The following is a 14,999-nucleotide window of genomic DNA, read 5'->3' as shown; positions in this document are numbered from 1 at the left end:
CTTCTATTTTCTCTCAGTGTGGTCTGCACATAGATTTGTAGCCCCTTCTGCAGCAGTGTTTGGCTCCCCAGCACACGGAGTATCTGTTGATGCCTTTGTGTAGCATGGCACTGGTGTGGAGCAGATGTCCCATGGGCTTCATGATGGTGGGGGTCTCTCTCAGCAGTGGCCTCTGTGTCACATTAAGATAAAGCATCCCAGAAGTGCTGGTGGACAATGTGTGCCAGTTCCCCCTGCAGCCATTTTACGTGTTTCAGGAGCTTCTTAACTGGCCCCTGCTCCCTCCCGAGTCAGGATTATCACTGTGTGTTTGTTGAAGCATCTTGTGAGCCAAAATCCATGGCTGTTACAAAATCTGCAAGCAGGGCCAGTTCTGCCAATGTCGGTGAAACCAGTCATCAGCTTCTGAAGAGATGACGTGAATTTTGTTTTCCCTATTCAAATACTGGTAACTGCCAGAAGCAGGGTACAGGACAGTGAGGTCCAGAGCGCTGTCCTGGGTTGCAAATCCCAGGTCTATGCCTGTCTTCTCTTCTTAAACTACAATATTTGCTTTTCTGATATCACCCATTGATTCGTATGTTGCAACCTAGTTGCTATAATCTAGAGAGGAGAGCAAGAAGTTATTGTGTAGAAAGGAAGAAGTCCTCTGAAAGCTGTGGTCTTTGGGTGTTAACTCCAGTTTGGAAATAACATTGCAATAAGAGAAGACCAAAGGTCACCCTGCAGTTATTTTGGGTTTTCTTTATTTTCTGGAAGCAAATTCAGGCTGGTACTTCTTCAAACACAGGAAGGAAGTGTAAAATGTTGTAAAACTGTCACTCCTTCATATTACTTGTGTTGGAGTGACCAAAGTCAAACAAAGCTGAACTACGCACTGTGCAGGTAAACACAGATGCCGCCTTCTTGTCAAAGATGTAAGTAATAAGTGGGAAAATGGGAATTTAAAAGGATTTAAAGCAAGATTTAAAGATTTATTTAATAATAATTTAATTCAATGCATTATCTTTCTTTCTGTTATTCTGTTTAATTTCTCTTCTTTGTGGTGTTCAGTGGTCCTGGGTCTGAGCAGAGCCTTTTGTCTTGGGTGAGGTTTTCATTAGTGAGAAGGTTTATGTTTCAGAGGGCCATGTTCAACAAGCTGCTTGTGCAACTGAGCAAACAGTTAATTTGACTGAAAATGATACCATTCCTTTTCATTATGTGCAAATGTAGGTGTTAGAGTGTAGTTGCTTGGTTGCTCATTCATGCACAGGCACAAGTTCAGGAGCCTGTGGAAATGCTTCCATTTAAACATACTTTTTCTTTCCCCTACCATTCTTGCAGACTTAGCAGTTGAGCCAAATAGCTAAAAATCCTCAGGGATTTAAAGGATTAAATGAGAACAATTGTTTTGGTGCAGGAAGGGCTGAAAAGTCCTGAAAGTATGATAGGAGATTGTTGCTGTGGGACCTGGCTAGTGAACTATACAGCCACCTCTGTTATGGGCATAAATACAACTGTGAGTGGTGGACTGATGGGTTGATGGGGGTTTGATTGCTGGGAAAATTAGGGGAGAAAAACCCAGTAAGAGACTAGTGATAGTACTGATGACTGACTGGAAGTTTTGCCACTGGGCTGTTTGGTGAAGGTGGTGGGAAGATGCTTTCTAGTGAAAGATAACAAATTTGTTTCTCCCACCAGATAACAAAGACAGTGCTAGTTTTCTTTCTCCTTTGGCTGGACTCTTCTGTTCCCACATGCTCCTGTGAATAACCTGCTCTTTCCTGTTCTTCTGTTTGTCTCAGGTGCTGAAAGTTTCAGGCCGGAGGTTTTCCTGTGCTCTCCATAGCTGCTGCTTGGTGCTGCCCTGAGGAAAGCAGCATTGGGAAGGCGGGTGCTGCCCTGAGGAGAAGTGGTGGGAAGGCTGCTCCCCCTTGCCTACAGGGTGTCAGGGCGAGGCTCACCACAAGGCCTGCTGTGCTTCCTTGCACCGGCCGCCATGGAGACCTTATCCCAGGACTCTCTGCTGGAGTGCCAGATTTGCTTCAACTACTACAGTCCCCGGCGGCGGCCCAAGCTGCTGGACTGCAAGCACACCTGCTGCTCTGTGTGCCTGCAGCAGATGAGGACCAGCCAGAAGGACCTGCGCTGCCCCTGGTGCCGTGGCATCACCAAGCTGCCTCCGGGGTACTCTGTGTCACAGCTGCCCGATGACCCCGAGGTGATCGCCGTCATCGCGATCCCCCACACCTCGGAGCACACCCCTGTCTTCATCAAACTCCCCAGCAATGGGTGCTACATGCTGCCCTTGCCTCTCTCCAAGGAGCGGGCGCTGCTGCCGGGAGACATTGGCTGCCGTCTCCTGCCCGGCAGCCAGCAGAAGTCCCTGACGGTGGTGACGATCCCCGCAGAGCAGCAGCCGCTGCAGGGCGGCCTTCCCGCCGAGGCGGGAGCGGAGGAGCCGGACCGGAGAGGCGCTGTGAAAAGCTCCACCTGGTCGGGGGTGTGCACTGTCATCCTGGTGGCCTGCGTCCTGGTCTTCCTCCTGGGCATCGTCCTCCACAACATGTCGTGCATTTCCAAGCGCTTCACGGTGATCTCCTGCGGCTGAGGCGGCGGGGGCTGTGCTCCCCCGCGGGTCAGGTTGGGTCGGGTCGGTGGTGGTGTTGAACAAGACAATATCGTGCAGCTTTCCCCAGTGACTGCAGGACGCTGTGCACCCAGGCAGTGGTGCCCGCCTGGCTGTGGCCCCCGGAGGGGTGGCATCAGGCCTGTCGGCAGCCTGTGGAGAAAACCACATCCCATGTCTGGCAGCAGTGGCACTGAGGAGGACTGCATGTGTCACCTCAACCATTTATCAAAGGGACTGCAACTTCACAGTGATCTTTTTTTATTGTGTTACAGGATTAAAGACCTCTATGTAGCTGGTTATACTGTGATGTATACAGTACGGGCTCTTCTTTAAACAGAGTATATTAAAATCAAAACTGCTCCACGTAGAATTAAATGAGAACTGGCGCACAACTGTATGAGCTGTTCAATACCAGTCCACACATGCATTATTTTTTAATGAGGGGAGGGAGACAGACTTGTAAAACGGAGAAATCATGTAGCTGGTAAAGCATTTTATATGTTTTAAACAGCACATTAATTAAACCAAGTTACGGAGTTGTACAATAGATTTTAAAAGGTAGCATTTTACAAGCAATTATTTCCTTCCTCGGTGTCTGTTTTTTGCCTCTGTTTTTCCCCATTTTCTCTCAACTACAGGGAAGTGGTACTTCCAGCATCTTTTATTTGAAGGAGGTTTGAAGAAGGGATTCAAAGTAGGCTAGAAAGAATACATAAAAAGTGCAGTCAAAACAGTTCTGCCTAACTGGCTTTATGGGAAGGATGGCTTTGCATGGTAAACATTGGACATCCTCTTCCACCTCCAGTCTGGCTGCAGACTTACTGATGACCTGGCCTTCATATCCATTAGTGAAGAAATGGGTCATGTCCTGCAAGGACGTGATCTCATATTGCTCTTAATTTTCTTTTCCTGCAGGTTACGTTTACTTAACTGTTTTTGAAGAATTTAGACCTATTTTGCCTCCCTCTTTCCTAGGAGTTGCAACTGTGCACTAATGGGTGGTGTGACAGAGGTCTTGCTCTAAGAAAGCTTCACCATTGAAACTGAGACCAAGGACTGTTTTATGCAGTCATCTAGTAAAGGCAGTGATGTATCTTGGAGAATGCAGGCCAGCCTAACCTCTTACTGGGTGAGCCACCCCTCCTAAACTGCTGTGACTGTCCTGGTGTCAGAATGTCTGGGTGAGCGTGACAGAGCCTCTTCACATGTTTCAGTCTTAGTAGTGTTGATGATTTCATAAGGACAGATTTGAAAAACAAACACAGTAAGTGTCCCTCTTCCCCTTCATTACAGTCTCCTGTGACTGTCATGAAACCCCAGTCATTTGCAGTTCACGTCTTGGGAAGAGCCAAATTCCTGAATCTTCACTGCAGTCGCACCTTGCTCTAAGCAGTCCCACTAGCTTTAGTAGTACTGCTCATAAGTAAAATAGAGCCCAGTGTGAATTTGGTATTTGGCAAGTCTGATTGCTGAAACTTAGATGAGATTTAGGGATTGGATCAAGGGGCACGTGGCAGACCTTTAATAAGACAGAAAAATCTGTTGATTTGCACTGCTGCTTTTTGTGAGTACAAGGCATAACCTCCCTGAACTGTGTCCTCTTGTTGTCTGCCTACTGTTCTAATTTTTGGAGATTGCTGAATGCCATATTATAACATAGTTTTGACTATGCAGTGCCCAAGTTGGCTCCGTAGTCATCCTTGGTTTTCTGGTTTTGTCACAAAATCCAGTTGCTGGTTCACAATAAACATTTTCAGCTTACACTTCTAAAACAAACACAGTAAGTGTCCCTCTTCCCCTTCATTACAGTCTCCTGTGACTGTCATGAAACCCCAGTCATTAGCAGTTCACGTCTTGGGAAGAGCCAAATTCCTGAATCTTCACTGCAGTAGCACCTTGCTCTAAGCAGTCCCACTAGCTTTAGTAGTACTGCTCATAAGTAAAATAGAGCCCAGTGTGAATTTGGTATTTGGCAAGTCTGATTGCTGAAACTTAGATGAGATTTAGGGATTGGATCAAGGGGCACGTGGCAGACCTTTAATAAGACAGAAAAATCTGTTGATTTGCACTGCTGCTTTTTGTGAGTACAAGGCATAACCTCCCTGAACTGTGTCCTCTTGTTGTCTGCCTACTGTTCTAATTCTTGGAGATTGCTGAATGCCATATTATAACATAGTTTTGACTATGCAGTGCCCAAGTTGGCTCCGTAGTCATCCTTGGTTTTCTGGTTTTGTCACAAAATCCAGTTGCTGGTTCACAATAAACATTCTCAGCTTACACTTTTGTCAGGACCATACCTCTGACTTCATGCTGGATTTTTTCCCTCCCTGTTTCTAAGCCACCATTTTCTTCCTTGATTTCCGTTAATGGAAGAATGGAATATAGGGTGCTTAGTTGTGATGATGTGTGTTTGCTCACGTAGGGAGAGGAGCCATTGTGCTGATTTTTACCTACTGTCATATGTATGCATAGCACAGGAAAAAAAAAAAAGTCTTCAGTTAAAACACTCAATGCCTTTTTTGTGCAAGGCCCATGTGCAGTATGCCTTGAATCTGGCTTGCAAGTATTGTAATTACATGGACGCCTCTCCACAGTCCGCAGCATGTTTCATGTGGTTGCAGTAGGGAACACCAGGTATTCCCAAATGTGTCTTGTGAACGTGCTCGTCCCTTGTTGCCAGTAGCTAGCCAGATTTCTACTGACATCCATGCTACACTGCTTATTGTGGAAAGGAAAGCCAGTTCACAAAAAATCCTGCCTTTTACAAGACTCTTGGGGAACTGACCAGACACGGGACTTGACCCTCTACTGCCTTATCCTGTAGCAATTGCTGGGTGTACCAGAAGCTTATGGCATAGGTGAAAGCTGCTCCAAGAGCAGTGCTGGTGCATTTTGTGCCAGCTTCTGCATTTGTTTAGCTGAGTTATCAGTGAATGCACAAAACCCCGAGGCAGTCAAGGAGCAGGTCCTGGTGACACAGTGGTGGTAATGTTACCTCCTTCCAGCCATACCTGCCCGACTGAAGCTCTTGAGGCCAAGGATTCTCTGACATTGCAAAGAAAGGCCCTCTTCATCTCTGTATAGAGAGTGCAGAATAAAAGTGGAATCAGAAATTAGGTTAAAATACCACACTGCATAACACATTATACAACAGGCAGACCTGGAGTTTATCCGGAATGAATGACGTTAAGTGTTATATTAGCAGAATACCATCCTGTACTACGTAACACAGTACATTGTTTTGTTAATATGAATTTCCTGTACTTTTGTGCCTGCTGAAATGCATGTTTGACCTAATTTCTGATCCAGACATTTGCCTGCTCACAGCCTTGTGTAAGAGCAATAAGTAAAACCTCAAGATTTTTGCCTGCGTGTATGCGCATGGTGTGTATGTTCATTCCTTTTTATAATAGGAGTTCTGGAAAAGTTTTTGTTCTGGCTTTAGACTGTGACTAGAATTTTAAATTTGCAGCTGTCATATATGTTAGATCACCTAGCTTTTTTGCTGACTTGTGTAGAAATGAACTATATAGTTTGTTGTAATGTACAGTGTTAAAATGTTTCTCAAGTATGTCAATAGTCATACTACTTTAAAAATGCAGTGCAGTCTGTCCCATTCTTTGGTTCAATACCTGGCATTAAAAAGTGATACTGCTAATTTTTTTTAATTATTATTTTAAAAAAACAGCCTTGTCTTTGTAATCTTTCTTTTGTGGAGAAACACATTTGGACTTGTGCCAAAATCAACAGGTTCCAGGTTAGCTTTTGTTCTCTGATGTCCAGTAAGAAGTCACTGCCCAGTTCCACCAAAAAGAAAGACAGAAGCTTACTGTGACTCAGTACTGTTTGAGAAACCAAAACTTATGCTAAAATGTGTGGGTAATTATTCAAGCACCTGCATTTTTAGAGCACATTACTCTGTATGAATGTGTATTTATTTGCTTGTTTAATAGGAAAGGTGTGTGTGTTGGGGTCCAGTTTCAGTTTTTTTCCTGGATGGTCCCAACTTCCATTGTTGGCTTGTGCTTTGCTGGCAAACAGACTTTAGGGTTCACTCTGTGAAATTTTGTTTAGTGAATTTTAAAAATTCAAAATATGCAATTTTGGTATGCAGGATTTTTTTAGGAAGTTGTGTGTTCAGTGATTGTTCATGCTTAACCACAATGTAAAGGAGCCTGTATGTTTTGTAAACATGGAGCAGTCATGAGTCCAAAGTTTCATCTTTACTAATGAAACTCATTCTGAATAAAACATTAGCAGGAAAAGAATGATAGCAAGTGAATTATGGTTCTTCTGTTATTTTGCCATCAAATGAAGAGTGTGGAAGGGAATTTGGCAGAATTGCTCCATATTTTATGAGAGAGTGGCTGAAATTTATCACTCGGTGTTTTAAAGTATGGGTTGTGGTAAATAGTGAAAGGGCATTCATGCTTTAATTAGTGTGGAATACAGAACTATAACTGAGGACTACTAAGCCACAAAATGTTTTTTGTTTTAATAAAATGAAAAATTTTAAGTAAATGCTTTCCTTAAAGGAATGAGGGATTGCTGGCTTTCACTTAAGCTTGCATTGTGCAGACTGGTACACTGGTTCCCTCTTGCCTTGAGCTCCCCTTCCCAGCTGCATGATTGCTGGGAAGGGGATGATTGCATTGCTGGAGCCATGGGCATGCAGCTTTTTTTGGTAGTGCACATGATTTTCTGGAGTAAGGGTGGTCGATATTACACAATGATTTTGTTACATTCACAGCAGGGCTGAAGCAAAACCAAACAACCAATACAGGGTCTGAACTCTTCTGTAGATGTCCCAGAATCAAAAGCTCCAGACACCAGTCTGTCATGTAAATTGAGCCAAGCCTGTGGTCTCTGGATCTTTTCACAACAATGCCAGGGAGCAGAGGATGTTGCTCCCTCCCACTCATGAGAATGGATCTGTACCCACCATCCACAGCCAAACTAGCCCCAGGGAATGGGGCCTACTGGCAGGAGACACTTGCGTGAGTGTTGCAGGAGATGTTCATGTGTTGAGTGAACACCTCTCTAGTAAGTGTTGGTGCTGAAATGCCTCCTTATCCCAATTACACAGAAAATACGGCTTGAGATTTGTTTTTCCCAGACCTTTTCTACGGGTGGATGGAGGGGGAAGGGAGGGAAGAAGGTACATGGCAGCACATTAATTCCCAGCGTCTGGGAAGCTGCTGGAAGATCTGCTGGCCCTGAAGGCAAAGTTTTTGAGCTTCAGTAGGACAAGACTGTCTGTAAATGCAGTGGATTTAGAACATGTTACTGACCTTTCTGGTGCTGTACAGTGTTCTTAGGCCTGACAGCTGGGCTTGTTGTGCTTTCTCTCTTTGTCACTTTACCTCTTGCATGCTTGTGTCAACAAGCAAAGCTTCTTGCTTCAGCCTCAAGTTGAGCAATTTTCAAGACATTTCTTAAGTTGCCCTGAGCATCTCTGATGAAAAAACTAACCTTCCAAGATCAGTGAAATTTAATGCTTAATGAATGTTTGGAAAATGCATTTTTCAAGCATTTTCTTATGCTTCAATATATTTTTATTATAGTTCTAAATCCTCTATTTTTTGTGCTAATCATGTTCCTGAATGTCAGAGTCAATTCAAGGGATTAGTTAAGATCCACAGGCAGAAGAAAACATTTCCTATCCATCCCACATTCCACCTTCAGATGTACGTGAATCTTTTTTCACTCTCCTCATCCATTTCACACTGGAGCACGTAATCATGGGGATGAAATGGGAATTCATGGAGCATCTGTGCATATGAGCACAGGGATGCATTCCTGTGCTGGGTGGGAGGGCGAGTGGGGCATGCACGCAGCACATGCTCACGTAGAGCCCTCATCAAGAGGGCTGGTAAAAGGTCCTCAGGCTTTTCTGTCTCAGGAGGGTCAGGTTCTTCATGGTGCTGGGATAGCTTGGTAACATGAAGCTTTCTTACGATTACCTGGATTTCCTGTGGGATGAGTTGCTGCTCCCTCTGAGCTGTCCCCTGCAAACCCGCTCCTGCTGTTGGATGGAACTCTCTGCTCCATAACTGATGCCTCTTCTGGAGTTCAGGTGAGGAACCATACATTCCTCTGTTTCTCCAGGCTGGAGTAGCCACTCAAAAGGGAACAGATGCCTGGGCTTTTAGTTTATAAGGACTTTGTAAGATAAACTGGAGTTCTCGTGAAACAGAGCTGCATAGAACATTCTTGCAAGCTGGAAACCAACATACAGCCTTGGCCTAACTGGTTAGAAAGAGGGAAGAGTGGGTGGAGAAAGAAAGGACAACTGAAAATGAGCACATGATTAGACACTAGCCTGGAAATTCACATCTGTATGTGTAAAAACATCTACTGGGCATGTTTTGCAGTGGCCTGCTTATGTAATTTCTGTCAAATTGTGTCTCAAGAATGTCACTGAAACTCCAGATCGTGCTTTTTCTTCAACACCTTTGAGCTGGAAGCAGGCTATCTCAAAAGTGCAGTTTTGTACCTCACTGAAAGACTTGATGGATGTACAGAATTTTTTTACGATACTGAATCATCACTGAAGCTCAGGAATTGGACTGGAGCTGAACAGGAATTCAGTGGGGAAAAACTGGGATAAAAAAGCCAAAATAATTTTTTCCCCACTGAATTCTCAGTATATGCAGTTGAGTCACATTGTTTAAAATAAAAAACTTTGCATGCATGTCTCCCAGGACAAATAAAGAAGTTGACAATGTTGGTAATGCCAAACAGCTGAAGACAAGACTTAATGAATTTATTAGATCTGAAAAGCTGAAAGCAAAAGTGGCTACTTGGTACAGTTATTGCATTTAGAAGAAATAGTAGAATTAGATTAGGGGTCTGTAGCTTTCTGGCTTGGATTTCAACATTAAGTAAAAAAACCTAAACCTGAACTGAGAAACCTGAGTGGTTTCAGGCTGAAGGTTATTTACATTCCTATTTTGAGAGTTATGAAGAAATTGTGTGTGTTGTCACTGCACTCATCAATTTGGGAAGCATTGCCCTGTAGGTGCCTGCATGCCCTGACTTGATCTGAACCACTGGGATTTGGATCTGCTTGAGAGAAATCTGGATGTGCCTCAAGATGGAGGGGTTGGCGGGGAGGGGAGAAATCAGCTTCTGCAAGATGTTTTCAATTCAGGTGTCACTGTAAGTGTGTGATCTCACTGAAGAATTTAATGGTGGTGAATCATTGTACAAGACTGTCAAAGCAGTCTGTCATGTGGTAGACACACAGGGCTGGCTATGAGCATGAGGGAGATTGCTTCCCAAGTATGGCCAATTTGCTGACTGAATTGCAAATTAATAATTTCTCACTTAATTTTTTTTAATAATTGTTGCAGATGTTTCTTGAAGATATGCTTAGGGAATGTATTTAAATACTGGGGGACACAATTCAGAAAATAGGCTAACTGAGAAAGCACTGAAGTATTAAATCTGAGGAAGCCAAAGGGATTCAGTCACAGATGATAAAATACTTTCTTGAACAGAGGTGGACTTCACATTCACGTATTTGTTTCTTGATGCTTGGCTAGTCTGCACAATTCTTAAGGAAAGTTTGAAGTAAAAAGCTTTGCTTTGGGGAAGGCTTTATTTTGAAATTTGAAAGTATATTGACTAGGAGAGGCTCTTTAATACCCCAAGGCAGCTGTTTTCAAGCATCTGAGTCTAAAAACTTATTTCTGTAGCTTCTGTTTTTAATTTCTTATTGCAACATAGCTGAGTATTCTTAATTTATGGTGGCAAACCCCACAACCTTGCCGTTCAAAGCCACACCAAAACCCACCTTAGGAATCCAGAACAATATTGGTTTTAAAAGCTTGGGAGAAATAAATTGAATTCTAATCACTTCTTTTCTGCTATGCTGAAATGCTGAGGGGATTTGCTAAACCTACAGGTTGATAAAACTGAATCCCTGCTTAATGGTGGTATTTGCTAAACCAGCTAACTGCAATGGATATATAGTGTGTTCTTTCTTTTTGACCTCCCCTGGTTTAGAGAAGACAAGATTTGGACAGTTGTAGCTGGATTGAACAGCGTGATAAGAGTTGTAAAATGTTACCAGCAAAGAGTGTGGTTTTGTGATAAACAAAGGATTGCAACACTGAATGTCTTTCGGCAGCCATCCAGGCAGAACAAGCATGCAGCAACTCCAGCAAACCCTTGGGATCGAGAGAAATGTCAGGAGTAGTGCACGAGCATATTTTTTAATACCATAGATACTGTCTGTTACTGCTGATGCTTGACGTCTTTGGGTTGGGGTTGTTTCTTTGGTCTATTGTAACAAACAACCTAAAATTCCCTTTGTGCTGCTTCCTTAAGAGTGTGCTGTCTCCTGTTTCCTCTTCTTCAGCCCTTTGTTTGGGCCATCCTGTATCCCTACAGACTTGCAAGGAGAAACTTTCTTTTGTATGAATGACTGACTGCAAATTTCTACTGCATTTTCACTGATGAAACTGGTAGCAAAATCTTCACAGAAACAGGAACATCTCCAGGGCTCCCAAGTACTATTTGCAATACCCCATTATCTGCTGTTATTATCATATGTCCTTTCTAAATCAGTATTTTGGATTATTGTTTCTTTAATATGACCTAAATATTTTTGAAAAAAACAACAGCAGAATAAGATAAAGCAACCTGGAGACTAGAGACTATTTGCACAATCTGATTTTTAAGATAGGATCATTTATTAACATGAATGGATAATTTTTTTTTTTTGTTTGATTGTTGGGTTTTAGGCGCATGAATGGATAATTCTTTTTTTTTTTTTTTGTTTGTTTGTTTGATTGTTGGGTTTTAGGGTTTTTTTATTTTTGGTTTAGTGTATCAGGGACATTAATTTTGCAATTCCACTTCCTTTGATGAGGGAGGGAGATAAGGAAGAAGAAAATCCATATTCATGGCTTGGATTAGATCTGCTGAGTTTCACAATGTGTGTATGTGCTTCTGTTTCTTAAAACCTCACCAACCTCCTAACAGCTGAACACTGCAGTAGCACCGAAATCTTAATGAAATGTCACGTGCTGCCTATTAAGTTTAAAATGCCTGCTGAAATGTGCAGAGTCTGGGCTTTCTGGCTGTCGAGCACACAGAGCGCTGCATGTGGAATTAGTTGTGACTGTCACTTCTCTGACACCAGACTTGAGTCTTATACCTCATTTGGGGCTGTTAGCTGCCTTGGGCTGTGAGGATCTGTCATATGTCCCAGATGCAGTGGCAGTCCTAACTTAATGGATCTAAAGCAACCAGCCTTTGGTAGGGAAACATTTAAAAATTTTGAGGGCGAGTTATCCACCTCCTTAAGAGATTCTTAAATGCTTGATTTGGTCAATGACTCAGGTTTTGCTAAAGGAAATGGAAATTTGCTTAAATCATCCGGGCTCTGTCCTGCCCTGCTGTTCTTGCTTAGCAGCCCAGAGGAAGGGGGTGTCTTGGGATGGGTGTTGAACCTGCTGATGGGATGTGACCCACCACAAATCTCTCTTGAAACAATGGCCCCATAAGTACATATCTCAGATAATGCTCCTTGCTGGAATGGTCCAATGTGACCTCTCTGGTAAGAGCATAGGATCCCTCTGTTGTAGATAGGACTTTTAAGCTTTAAAAGAAGTTGTAAAATTCTGCAAGATTCCTTCAGCTTTGTAAGTTGACGGAAATGCGAAGATCTTCTGGCCATGAGGTGCTCTGCAAACTGGAGGAGCTGCTCTTCCAGTCAGCTTCAGGTGAGGAAAGTCCCAAAGGAAGCTCCCTGGTGGCGGGGCACTGTGTCCAATGCTGCTCTGAGGGTTTAATGTGCTGCTCAGATTCTCTTTTGCATAGCTTCTAAAAAGTATTTCCCATTCTTCTCCTCCCTCACCCTTTTTTTTTTTTGCCTATAATTGTTTTGGAAAAAACAAAAACAGACACTAAGAAAAACAAAAAGAAGAACAAAGCTGTTCTTCATGCCGGCCACGTTTATGCCATCTGTTCTGTATCTGTTTAAACTCTGTTGGGAGAAAGCAGAGGTGCCCCTGAATTTCAGCTATGCTTTAAATGAATCCCATTGGGCTTCCTGTTTTGGAGACTAAACCTTGCTAAGCAGAGGACCTCTGAGAAGAAAATTTTTTTTTAAGTGCCAGGAGTGAGCAGACGTGGTTGGTGGTTGCTGGAAAGAGCAGAAGGAGCAGTGGCAGTCCTTGCAGTGAGGTATTTTCCCTGTGCTTTGAGACCAGCAGGCTGGTGCAGCAGCAGGAGGGCAGGGCTGGCTGCACACACATGGATTCTCTCGGGGTGCTGCTTGACAGCTTCCCAATGTGTATTTTGAGCTGCTTGCAGTTGGTATCCGTTTAAATTACTTCAGCTACAGTATCCCTGATTGCTCCAAAGACATTGCAAGTGAGCTGTAACCTAAAGCAGACATGAAAAGCCTATCCCACAGGGCCTGTCTTTGCACTATCCCCATTAGCAAAGGTTTCTGTACTACTGTGGGAGGTAGGGAGGAATGAGGATGGTTGGGGTGTGGTTTTCTTTTTTTGGTCAAGGCAAATAAACTTTGACAGGTGTTAAAACAAAAAGGCAAAGGAAAAATACTGAACAGTCCTTATGTCAGCTGAAGTGTCCTCAGCACAGCTTTGAAGTGAGAGCTGTATCTCAGTGCCAACTTTGAAGATGTGTGTCTCTATGCACATACTTAGTGTGTTAATTAAAACAAGAGCTGAATGAAGGCTTGTCTCTTATTTTGAGAATAGTTGCACCAGAAACAGGAAGGTTGAGTCTAGCCTCAGGCACGCAGGTATTACATGGCTCTCCTAGAGCTCTACCACTGTCTCTGCTCCTTGTTTTACACTCTGTTGTACATGGTCCCTTGCCTTCCCTAGGCTCCCTCCCCAGTACTCATTAATTATATTCTAGCTAAATAAGCAGAGTGGCAGTGTTCAGTGGCTGTGAACTAAAGTCCTTGATGTGTTTCAGGGGCAAGAACATGTTTCACGGGGTTTTATGTAACTTCCCCCTTTTTTTCTTGTCAAGGGCTAACCCGCCTCTATAGATACAGGACCTGCTGGGCCACCGTGTCAAAACCTTGCCAAATATTTAATTTATAAGTGTGAAATCAAAGCACTGGGTAAATCAGAATGTCTGGACAAGCATTCTTTGCTAGCTGTGTCTGCCCTAGAAGGATGTCTCAAATACTGTTCAGTTTTTTACCACCCCCTTTTCCCTGCTCCTGTTTTAATACATGGTACTTCTGTAGGTCAGCCTCTTCAGTCTTGTCTTTTGCATAGGTGGAAAACCTGCTTTAATGAGAATAGTTCAGACACAATTGCTCTGATTAAAATTCTTAAAAATTATTTTCAATGGATTAGTGTGTGCTTTTTTAAAAATAGAAGGAGGAAAATTGGCTGGGACATTCACTCATTGGTTCCATTGAGAGCTTTAATAGAGTTGCGCAGTAATTAAGAAAGACTGAGATCCTCAGCCAAGTTTCAGATGGGTGGAGGTGACATTCAAGTGGTCCATCAGAAAGCCACTATTGCAAGCTTGTGAGAGAGAGGGAGAAAAATGGTTTGCACTCCCCTTCTTTCCCTGGCCACCTCAACCTTTTCAAGTTTGGTACAGCTATGGTCTTGGCTTAGGTACAAATCTCTGTCCTTTGGGACAGGAGCTGTTGTGATAGTTCCCTGTGAATACTCTGTGATGCCTGAGTGCACATGTGCTCATCCACACTCATGTCTATGTTCATGTGTGTGGATCTAGAGATGCTCTCTTATCTCCTTAACTTCTGTACATCCTTACAAATATGGAATTAATGGGCTACTGGTATTAATGAATGTAAATCCCGTGACTTCAGAGGACCTCTGAGGAATTGCAACACCGAGAGTGAAGACCAATATAAATAGATAACTTTTTATGTTCTCCAATCTCTGAAGTTTCAAATCAATGTATTATTCTGAACAGAAGTGCAGCTTATTTTCCTTGTAAATCTTCCATTTTATAAAGCCTGATTTCCTATGGAAATGAGTCATGCCCCCACATACTCTGCATGTGTGTGTCCCTTTCCACTGACCTTGCAACCCAAATTTAATGCAGTGATACCTATCGAAAAGATAATTAAATTTCTGTTTTGATGATGTGTAAGTATAAGAGTAGAGGGAAGAGAGACAGATCCTGTTAGTCCCAAATATTTGAAAAAGCTGCAGTCTGTACTTGAGTCTCATTACAAAGACCATGTCGAGGATGACCCCCAGTAAAAGACTCAAGCAGAAGAAAAACTCAAATTGAAACTTGCAGTGAACAGTGAGACAGCACAGGAAATTAGATTGATATTTTCTTCTTTTAATGCAATTAATTTTCTTTTAAAATGCAACCTCTTCTAGGATTTTATATATGTATTTTA

At 42.9% G+C, this 14,999-nt stretch overlaps 1 protein-coding gene across 7 annotated transcripts in view; it reads left to right on the top strand.

The window, feature by feature from the left end:
• The window catches only part of RNF152 (ring finger protein 152), a 39,856-nt gene extending 36,663 nt beyond the window's left edge, over window positions 1-3,193 (top strand). For 6 of the 7 annotated variants that reach the window (XM_039722101.1, XM_039722109.1, XM_039722082.1 and 3 more), the window contains exon 2: window positions 1,788-3,193. In XM_039722101.1, coding sequence (XP_039578035.1) covers window positions 1,982-2,593 — 612 coding nt within the window. In that variant the 5' untranslated portion in view covers window positions 1,788-1,981 and the 3' untranslated portion in view covers window positions 2,594-3,193. Of the gene's footprint in view, window positions 1-517; window positions 918-1,787 lie in introns of those variants that run through there. The other variant, XM_039722091.1, reaches the window with a different exon arrangement.
• Window positions 3,194-14,999: the final 11,806 nt, after the last annotated feature.

The sequence above is a fragment of the Passer montanus genome, unplaced genomic scaffold (genome assembly GCF_014805655.1).
Source record: "Passer montanus isolate IOZ18808 unplaced genomic scaffold, ASM1480565v1 scaffold107, whole genome shotgun sequence".
Classification (NCBI taxonomy): Eukaryota; Metazoa; Chordata; class Aves; order Passeriformes; family Passeridae; genus Passer; species Passer montanus.
This window is presented reverse-complemented; position numbering and strand designations above follow the sequence as displayed.